Here is an 11,335-nt window from a genome sequence, read left to right on the forward strand (position 1 = left end):
AGCTGAAATTCGGAATATACTTAGATGATATAAGTGTTCAACTGCTCGTGCAATAACAACTTTCGTAAATTCCTAGAAATTAATATAAGCACATAGATTTGGGGACGTTTTCGACCGATTTCTTCCAGACTTGAAGGTCTGCTTTACCAGTAACCAGTATTGAGGTTTCGGCATCGATGACAGCGATTTTTTTCACTGACATGAAGTTTAGAATTCCTTCTTCCGTTATCATTTAACATTTCAATCATACTGAGCATATTTTCTGAGAAACACAACGTTCAAAAGGTCATGTTTTTGGGGGGTTCACGAATTTCACTGCTCTGTTATAGCGTCTAAGTACGTCATCGGATTAGCTTTACTTGACAACCGGCCAAGCTTCACCCTCGCAACCATAATGGCTTTATATACTTTCCAAATCTTTAATCAGAGAGGCACACGGCTGAATTCCATAAACTCGCGGTATTCATCCAAATCAAAGGACACAATCGGTGAATCCAACCACTGTTCTGTACGCAATTCAGGGAGACAGTAGACTATATTTTACAATTTTTTTTAATATGTCCAGTTGTAAAATGTCATCGTACAAGGCGACTGAGTGCATTGAAGATTTTAGTAAACAATCACTGGTGAACATCAACGCGTATCAGTCATCATCAAGGGCAAAGGTCACCGTGTGATGCGCATGCGTATCCCCGCCGTTTGCGTCCAGTCTGGGTCCCCCGTTCATCCTACGATTCCTCATCGTTCCTACGGGGGAGCCAGTTTCTTCTCCCGGATCGGTCAACTCTGCCTGCGTTGTCACTACGCCATTGGGTGGAAGTGGTGTGACGTCATCACCGCTGCCGTGATTGGACAGCACTGTGCCATTGGGCACGATGTTACCGGATATGACTGCCATTGCCACGTCACCGACAGAGTGCAACTCGCCACCTTCCGCGGCCTTCTCGTCCCCGTCGACGGCCAGGGACTCACGCCGACGTCGGATCCGCAAGCTCTTCTCATGCGTCTTGTTGGATTCCGATATGACCACGTACAGACGATAAAACTGCAGGAAGAGCAACAATCCATTCTTACAGGTGAAGAAAATCGTCGACTGATCGAAGATGCCGAGACCAAAGATAAGATAGAGGCGAACGACGAGATAAGGTCCGTCCTGGATGACTACGGAGGTCATTAATGCCCACAGCTCCGTACCACACAGAAACACCGAGACCCTCTTGGAGTGTTTGTACCGCCGTTTGTTCAACTCTTCCTCCTCGGATTTGTAGACTTTGGCTGCCACCCGTCGCTTACGGGCCTTGGTGGCCGTCAGACCCAGGGTGAACTGCATCAGGCTCCAGGTCCACACGGCCAAGATGGCGTAGAAGATGTCGAGACTGCAGGCGATCTTCTCAAGCCGGAGCGTCTCCGAGGAGAATTCCAGCATGTCGGCCGCCATGCCAATGTAGACCAGCAGGAGTTGGGATAGCTGGTCTCGCGTCAGCTGACCTTTAGGAAGCAGCCAACGGCCTAGGATTAAGACAAGCATCAATGTTTGTTGTATGGTCGTCGAGAAATTGGATCGCTGGTTGTAAATGTCCTGTAAAGAATAAGGAAAAGATGAAATTGTCATCATTATCCCTTTCGATTCACACTAACGTCCATACGCATATTTTACACCATAATTTATGCACGCATGCGCATACCGCACACCAGAGTTGTAACGAGTCAATGATTTTTGTGACTTTAGTTGAGTCGAGTCATTTTAAAGAAGTGACTCGAGTCGAGTCGAGTCACTAGGTCAAGAAGGTCGAGTCGAGTCGAGTCAAATATTTAGCTCGAGTCAATTCGAGTCACGAATATAATTTTGAACATTAAATAAATAAAGACAAGAGCAAAAGTTATTTGTGTCTATAACAGTTAACAAGAAGCGAAACTTCGATCTTATATAAACTATCTGGTTTGGCTTTGGGTCTAGATTGTTTTCGCTGATCGCCGACAACATCAAAACCAAATTGCATTAGGCCTATACAAAACAGATTATTGTAAAATGGGCATGTAGGCCTATCTATTGAATTTTTAAAAGGAGGGCCTTCCCTCGAGTCGAGTCGAGTCTTCTGGTGAGGGACTCGAGGCGAGTCATTTGCTCGCAGTGACTCGAGTCGAGTCGAGTCATTTACCCTTAGGGAGTCGAGTCGAGTCACCAAAAATTGTAACTCGAGTCATTACAACTCTGCCATACACTGAGCGAAAGGCAGTGCAATGTAATGCATTGGCTCATGAAAAGTTTGGTCGCATATTTCAATTTCTGTTCTTGTTTTCGTTGTTTGAAGGATGGAAAAACCTTCAGAATCAACATTACAAGACGCTAGACGCTTATGTTCTTACTAGTTACCAAATTGTCAATTTCTGAACTTGAAGTTCACGTTCGGCAACTGTTGGGGAAAATTATCTCAACGATATTGAGCCACGTTTTCTAGCCCATTTAAAAGTTGGTTGATATTTTCCCGCATGATGTGAATACCTACCACGTCGTTTTGATTGAGTACCACGGCTGTAGTAGTATTGGCTTCATCGAAGCAGGCGTAGTCTTCAAGTCTGGTAACACACCGCACCGTCCCCAGCTGGTTACGTAATTTCAGCCTGAAATCCAGCATGGCAATCTCCAGGATCCAGACAACTGGTATGACCATGATCAGATAGATGAAAGCCGATGGTACAAACCTGCAGACGGGGAAAACGATACAAATATACGGCTACATTATTGCTTTATAATGACTCAACAGCTTTTTAAAAGTTTACGGGTTACCAATAATTTTATGAACATTCCAGCAATCGCTTGTGTCTGTTACGCCCAAACTATAGGTCCACCATCGTCTCAACAATAGCTTAGACTGTCCCCACTATGTAGTTCGGGCGTTACCGCCCTACTCAAGGATATAATATAACTTGATTTGACTTCATTGAGTTCTAGCTGAGCCCAGGGTAACAAGATGAAAACCGCAAAATTCGTCTAGATACAATATAAAAACTTATAATTACATGAAAATAATACAAAATTTCCCAATAACAATTTTTTTAATAACATTTCAAAAAAAAAACATAAATAAAAGCAAATAAGCGCGTGTCTAGCCTGGTTGCGATATATAATTTTTTTTTCATGTTACACCACATTCCCTACGGGCGTATATCTAAGCAATTTGAGTTCCAGGGTTTGTTTGTGGACCTAATAATTGAAGCTTGTTGAAAAAAAAAAATTATGATCACCAATTATACAGAATTTTTCTAGAAATTTGCTACAATTTTCATTCTGCTATACTAGGCCCTATAGATATTCTGTCAGTTCTAGCAGAACATTTTCTAAAAACGGTCACCCTGACTGAACGTCCCCGGGGCCGTGCGCACGTGTAGTACGCAGGAATGTAATGGGAGATTTTTGAGACGCTTTGTAGCAGCAAATACCCCCGGTCCTTTTTAATAATTGTTTGCGTCATGTTTAGGCTAATGTGTGCATGTTCAAACTTGATGACAACGATGGAAAATGACTGGTGTGTTTGCTGCCACCAAGCATTTGAAAAGTCTCCCATTGCGTTGATAATGGCAATCGACCTACCCAAAATGCTTTGCGGTCCCAGTGTTTCCTTCACATGTTTTTGTGTTCGGAAGGGAAGGGTGACTTCGCTTGTCCCCACCGCCCTCCAAGGGCGCTGGTGACCCTAAATGGTTAATTGATTCGTCTAGATACTCAAAATAGTCAAAATGACGGTAGCCATAATTCAGTATCTCAAGCCGAATGGTTTAGAGGAAACGAACAACTTGGGGGATTTTCTAATAATGCTGTTGTTTCCCAGAGAGGTTTTTACGGGAAGGGTTTAAACCTCCATTTTGTTACACGTCGAGTGCCACTTTTTAGTTTTCGCATTTATTATTTTAACATAAAGTGGATATCAATATAGTGCAAAACTTTGTACTGTCAAAATGAAAATGAAAGAAAAGAAAACACATTATTCATTAGATGTAGTTTGCGTCTGTGTAGGTTACATTCATTATCCAGCCAGCCGACCCCGGCCAGCTCGGTGGTCGAGCGGTAAGACGTCTGCACTAGTAAGCAGGAGGTCGTGGGTTTGTGTCCCACCCGAGTATTTTGTGATTATTTCTCACAATCACTCGGGACAACACTGAGTATACAGTGTTCACAAAAATACCTCAGTAAAAACCCAATAGCCCGACTGGAAATAAAACACGACAAACTAACAAAGACATTTATATTAGAAATAGATTTTGGAAAACTGTATACCATTTCCACTCGCCGTTTTCGTTGAGTTTGTAGGTAAGTATCATCTCCAGCATAGATAGCACAGCGGCCACCGCAATGAACCAATACTCGGAGACCTGTGTGGAGTAGATGGCGGCAAAGATGCTGATCAGGCCGTGGAAAAGGAACGCCAGACGGACCATAGAGGCCTTAAAGGCCTTGCGTCGATTCATCATCTTGGTAAAGCTAGGTTTGCCTTTCAACTGAGGTGAATTGGTGATGATTCCTCGAAGATTGTTGTCCCAGCAATCAGGCGTAGGTCAAGGCTGCGTCATCCCAGCCCGTCACTTTTTAATTAAAACAAGAAGGCGAATTGTTCTCGCGGTTTAGCGGTAGAGCAATCTTTCTGTCGTAGAGCAGCGAGTTGATATCTCAAGAGCATATAATGGCTCGGAAAAGTGGGGACTGTTTTTAAAAAAATCTAAATTCACTGCTCGGTCAAAAGGGATTTTCCAGTATCACGTCTCTTCGTATCTTCTCTTGGAGATCACAACATGGAGCATTGTATCTGTTTTTCTGCCTTGCCTTGGGTATGTTTTTTTCAGCGTCCTTGCGTTGAGTGCCTCACCAGTCTTATGTCAATTTCATTATACCATCCAGCCTGTATTCTCAATCTCGTCGATTCACGGAGCTGTCCCCGCGGGCTAAGTTGATTTACTGCTGACTATGATAAACATATGAGAGAGAAAAAACGTTTATAGTCATTAACATTTTCTCGTTGAATTGAGTTTTCCTTCGCGTAATACGCTGCGATGCAGCATTTGCACGATTGCGTAAAAAAATGTACCGATATTAGCATTCCTAAACATTTTGCCGAAGATAACATCATTGCGCTAAAGTTTTAGAAGACATTTTTCTATTCGATCACAATTCCTCTGTGCAGTTTTAGCTTAGTCTTCGTGAAATTCAATTTGTCAGTCAGTCAGGGAGCAATTTTATTCCCTGTTAAGCAAAAATGTATCACAAAAATACATTCACTGCACTGATCAGCATCTCCAATAGAAAACTACCCTCCCCCTAAAAAAAATATACAACAAAAACCATGAAAATTGGAATTTGCTGCACTGGTATTCCAAAGTTTCCATTTTCACTTTAAAAATAAATGTTGAGTGGTGCTCGAGTGAGCTCGCATGATTTAATGTTAAATTTAGTATCAGAACCATCCGTTTTGCAGCGCCATTCTGACATAGTAAACAAATCATTTTTCCTTTATCATTTGTCCGAGTTTTGAAATATTCAAAGACAATGATCTCATAGGAGAAACAAAACCCATCCTGACCTTTCTTTAAGTACTTCCCTCGCGTTAAAGACAAAACATTATTTAGGAATAAATTTATAAACTATTCTACTTACCGTCGATGGTTAGACGGAAGATACTGGTCATGTTTACTTCTCGGCGTTCTGCATTGTAAGTGACTTCGGCGCCTGCCGTGCACAGCAACAAGTCGTCTTTACTCGGAAGAGACCGGCGGGGAATCTGACGCCTCATCACGGCCAGCGCAACTAGCAATAACCGCCCCGGTGATCGATAGAAAGAGGTGTGAAATTCATTATGAGATGTTTAGATTATCTTGTGATGGCATACATTTTTTTTATATAAAATACATAGGCGTTTGTAGTTGCCTTCCGTTAGCATCCACCCACGTGATTTCTGTTTCGTATATTATGCGGAGCATGAGGGAACTATTAAAATAAAAAGTTATTAAACGGCTACCGTTTTCCGGGGGGTGTGGGGGGAGGTGAGTTTTGTGCTGAGTGAATTAATTTCGAATTGGGGACACCACATTATTTGGCTAACCCTTGTAACATAAATTCCAATGGATAAGTAGATCATCCTGGTTAATACATTTCATGCCAATTATTATAGATTATGGATTGATGAATGGAAATCGTAAGTAGGCCTACATAACTATTTTAAAGACTCATCCCCATTGCTATTTTCGAGTTAAACCTAGAAAAATAGATTTGGGTTGTTTTTTTTTTTCAATTGAAATATAAACATTGGAGTACGCCATTTTGTCTTTGAGCTTCCGGATCCGTCCGCAACCCTTCTATGGGCATTTTACACTGGGATTCCCTTTTCTTGCTCTTATTATTGACAGAATGATTTCTAAACGCAATCACCCCAAGAAACATTCATGTTGGGATTGATGATGAGAAAAATGATGAGAAATCACATAGAGATGAGCAAAAGCCATTTTTTTTCTAACGACCATTCACATCCGGCATTTTCGTTCCCAGGTCTCCTTGTTTGTTCACGTTTGTTTTCACAGCGTATAACGGTATAACGACGCGGAGACTTACCTACCTACAGCTGATGGGTTCTAGATTTAGTCGTGCTGGCTTGAATACAGCCTTCATCAGCGGTCATTAAAAAAATGCAAATGCTATAATGAGTTCTTCAAGTTATTCCAAAAAAATGTAGGCCTATATCATAAAAGACAGTCTCCTATTTAATTTTCAGTTTTTACCCGATAACCGCCACAAAGTTATTTCATAAATGTTCATCTTTGTACGAGTACACCGAGTTCCACTAGTCCACATAGGCCCTATATTTTTGATTTTCGGAAGAGAGTCTTGACGCGATATTTCTCTTTCACGTCAGGCGATTTGCAGTTTCCATAAATAATTTTACAAAGGCTTTCTTTTGAGGGTGATTTTCTTAAGAAATCAGTGTAGCCAAAATAAGTGCAAAGTGCAAACTTTATTATATTACGTTAATTGTCCTATACAAGGGTTCTGGAAGCGCGCCACCAAGGGTGAACTTTCAGGTTCCATTGCAAAAGGTAAGTCTGGCATCTGTATGGTTAGTTTGCAAGCAACAGTACGTGCGTTTCGGTTGCCGCTCATTATCTTACGGGAAATATAAGTCGTCATGGGCGTTGGCGCCGGGCTGCAGCTGAACAAACGCCGTGAATCACGGCCGAGGATGGGCGCTACGCTACGCCCCAGACCTTTCGCACCTTCGGTAAAATGACATGCACGGCCACCTCTCAAGGATTCGGGAAGCGGCCATTACAAAACAAGCCATTTGCTTCATATAGACCACTTAACGTAACTTCCCCCCCCCCCCCCCAACAAAAGGAAGAAACTAATAATGTGTGGGGAAAGTGTGTTTATTTTTAGGAAAACATACTCGATTGCGATGTTGTTAGTAGAATTTTGTAATGTCTGGCTGTGGTTGGTCAGTTGGGGAAATTTGACATTTAATTGGAACTCCTAAAAACCAAGAACTCTATCAAATATACGCTTTAAGTCCCTTTTAAAAATTAAAATATAGATACGGATTTAGGAGTACATGATTGCCATCAATACAGTGGCCTAAATAGCACACTTTGATTTTTTTTAAGAGAAAGTCAATATCTAATGTATGTATTCCTGAAGTGCACCCAACGCCTCTAATCTCACCAAAATGAAGAAATATTTAGTTTCTAATTCAAAGATATAACATCCATTAGCAGCAAAAACAGTGAAATTAAAGACACTATGAGGAGCGTCTTTAAATTCCCGTCGATGTGAATCTCTTCAGCTGATAAAGCGAACACACTAATTGGGGAGAGCAAACAAAGTTGAGGATTTTCAGAAACTTGGTAATTATTTGGAAATTCCCTTTAAACATGTGACTATTGAGAAAGTGCCACCTTGGTTGTCATATCAGCCCCCGCTCTTTACCATTTTCACTGAACGTAAACATGGTCCATTTTTTTTCGAAGATTACCCATTCCCGAACCAAAACCTGGATACGCTATATACTAACAACAGCCTTGCAGAGCGTTGGGCCGAAATGGCGTAGTTCCATTACAATTAGTGGGGCAGATAGGGGAAATATTTGGGGGAATTGTGCCTTTGATGATACAAGCATGGCATTTGGCACACAGTCGGAGTATGTCTTAAGAAAGATATTCGGCTATAGGGCCAACGCAGATTTCTCCTTTAAATATATCATAGGTAAAATAACAAGCAACTTTCAAAATGGCTGCCATTACTTGTTATTCTACCTATATTTTTTCAAAGGACAAATCTGCGATGGCCCTACAGCCGAATATCTTTCTTAAGATATACTCTGACTTTGTGCCAAATGCCATGCAATCACATATCTGCCGTACTATATTGGGCCTTCTACAATTTGAATGCTCAGTTGTAAAGTACATGGTGGCACACCTTTATTACTGTTTATACAAACGAACCCTCCTCAAACACGTTATCAAATTTGCCTCCGATGTCCTCTGAAACCTGACGTGTGCTCTTTTACAATGGGTATACACCAGAGATTGGTCTAAGAGCGCGTTTTAAGATGGCAGCTATTTATTAAAAGTATTGAAAATTCTGTTTCACTCATAATGAATTTAACATCAACGTGCCTCAATTAATGTCCTTTTTCATGTTGAGTGATAAACACAAACGCTATAACGCGTTGAATTATTAAGTTATCAAATTAAATTCTCTGCATTCCGGTAACAAAACAAAACGGTTGTCATGGCGAAAGCGGGAAATCTCCTTTATAAAGAGGGGCAATCATGCCCGTCCCCGGAACACAGACAGGGATGGAAACAGACGCTCTCCGCCCCCCCCCCCCCTTTCATGTCGTTCTGATGCCACTGTCTTTAGGAGACTCAAAGAATTTAATTGTAATGATGAGCCGTCTCGCATAAATTATACCCCGCGCATTTTGCTGCGCTGCTAAAGAATTGACGAGTTTGGGTAATTAAGTCTGATCGTCATCCAAAGGACGCACAACGGTTCTCTAGTTATGGTTGAATGCTCTCATATTCCATTGACAGATGGTGAAATGTATAGGCTAATTTATAATCCATGTACAAACCTTCAACAAAATGAGATATTTGCAATTTTAAAATGAGCTATGTGAACAATATCGGCCAAGTGGTGATCGGTGCCTCTTCGTTAAAGCAAAACATTTCCTCGTGAGATCGCAACACTTAGTGCTTTTGTTTACAAGCAAAAGTCAATGCCTGCGTCATAAGAAATCTACATTGTCCTAAACTTATATGGAGAAAACGTTGAAAACCCTGTTTGTTAACATCTGCCATATCATAGCTGCGATTAGGCCTAAAGCCATCAACGTATAAGGCGAAGTAAAAAAAAAACACATGTTTAGCGTCCCCGCCCGCTTCCTTTTTAGAGGCCGCCTCCTTTTTTTTTTTTTTTTTTTTTTTTTTTTAACAGACAAAAATTGATAAATTTTAACGATCTCTGACGAAAGAACTCGTATTTATATACTTTTATACCATGTATAAAGCTGTGGAAATAGTCAATGAGTCCAAGTGGCGGCCATTTTGAAAAAAGCTGGTAACCATCTTGAAAAATAGCCCGGCCGCGTTGTCTTGAAAAATGTGTCGGGCGGCCATTTTGAAAAGAAAAAAAAAAAAAAAAGGGCCTCCTCCTTCCTTTTTGTCAAAGACGCTAAACATGTTTTTTTTTTATTTTGCCTAAAATTAAGTTATGAGCTCAGACTAGCGCCGCATTTAAGCTATATTAATGTGGAAAGTGGCAATTACATGTTACATAAGATTATGGAAGTGCATGTGTTTAAAGAGACATTTTAAACAGAAACATGTGCGGTCTGTAATTATTTTTTTATGCAACCAAGCATAGTCAATGACGCTGAATTTCATTTTCACGATCATCAGGAGTTGATTAAACACACTTTAGGGAACAAAATACGCCTTTGGGAAAAAATATAAATTTCTCTTAATTAATTGAACCTGGAACCTCCAGCAGCATTCAGATCAGCGATTTAACTCACACGCCACAGCGAAACCACGCTGAACGTCGTGATATAGAAGCTATAAGAGCTTATTCCGAATCAGGTGACATATTTATTAGTTTACGTGGTATGTATCACGCATGCCCATTATGGTAATGCCTATACTTGGTTGCATAAAAAAAAAAATTGCGCGCGGTCTGCGCACAACGGTTATATTTTCGATGACCAAATTAAATTTGTAGTCTGAAATCACTTCCCGCGATAATCACACGAAAACCGCAAATTTCCAAGGTACATGTAGGCCCTATAGTGAATCGTGAATTGTGCGATGTCCCTTCAAAGCCACCATACGCGGGTCCGTGTGCCAAAGTTCCCAAGACTGGGGTTGATTCATGTGGTTGATAACGCCCTCCACCGCTGGGGCTGCCTGATCTTGCTTGCCAGGGATTGAGGTGCAGACCAGTAAATAAACTGCCATAGACTACTGAGATAAATCTCCCACTTCTATAAATCAGGAACAATACTCACACAGTTACTGTCCAAAGTGTTTAATTCGGGCGATTCACAATCATTGATCTCCATATACACAGACTGGATAGGACATCGCGCCGTGTTTGTGCACGAATGCGCGGCCGAACAATGGCGGCGCGTTTACTGTCAGACGGGTAAACGCGCATTGTGCTTTCACTTTGTTTACTTTGGAAAATGGATTATTGAGTGAAATTTTTCTTACAGGAGGGAGTTCAAGCGCTCCTCCAAAAAAATCTTTAAAAAAAAATCAACTGAATGATGAAGAGTTACTCTCAATCCCTCCAAACAGCTTTTCCACACTTTCTTGATATACACTTTCTTATTATGCATTTTCGAAATTCAAGAACCCCCCCTTTCCTTTTCCCTTATTATTTTTTTTAATCCCTCCTCCTCCCAAAAATGATTGTAAGTAAATTGCTATTTCATTTTTGGCACATTGGTCATTAGAGCACACTGAATTACTCCATCAACGAAATGAATAATTGTATTAATAATATGCTGAAATGACATCATATTTTTTTAACTGAACACTCACACGAGAAATTGTATGGAGATTCATTCAAATGATTGATATATTTATTTAAAAAACCTGAACATACACCAATTACAATCTAAAAGGTAAACAAACCTTAATGTTACAAAGTAATCAGTAAAAACTTCTTCCCGTCCCTAGATTGATCAGGGAATGACATCGTTCACCTCTTGTGATATTGTGTGAAAGGAAATGAATCACAAACCAAAATAGTACTATACTAATTTTGTCAAAGAATAATTCAAGCTACGCA

General features: G+C 40.7%; 1 protein-coding gene across 1 annotated transcript; it reads right to left on the reverse strand.

Moving 5' to 3' along the window:
• Window positions 1-643: 643 nt before the first annotated feature.
• LOC119744660 (transmembrane protein 26-like) lies at window positions 644-4,579 on the reverse strand. Its single transcript, XM_038220720.1, has 3 exons — window positions 4,277-4,579; window positions 2,508-2,703; window positions 644-1,579 (listed from the first exon to the last, which is right to left on the reverse strand). The coding sequence occupies exons 1-3, from the start codon at window positions 4,468-4,470 to the stop codon at window positions 644-646; spliced, it is 1,326 nt and encodes a 441-aa protein (XP_038076648.1). The 5' UTR covers window positions 4,471-4,579.
• Window positions 4,580-11,335: the final 6,756 nt, after the last annotated feature.

Source organism: Patiria miniata, unplaced genomic scaffold (genome assembly GCF_015706575.1).
Source record: "Patiria miniata isolate m_02_andy unplaced genomic scaffold, ASM1570657v1 HiC_scaffold_7, whole genome shotgun sequence".
NCBI lineage: Eukaryota > Metazoa > Echinodermata > Asteroidea > Valvatida > Asterinidae > Patiria > Patiria miniata.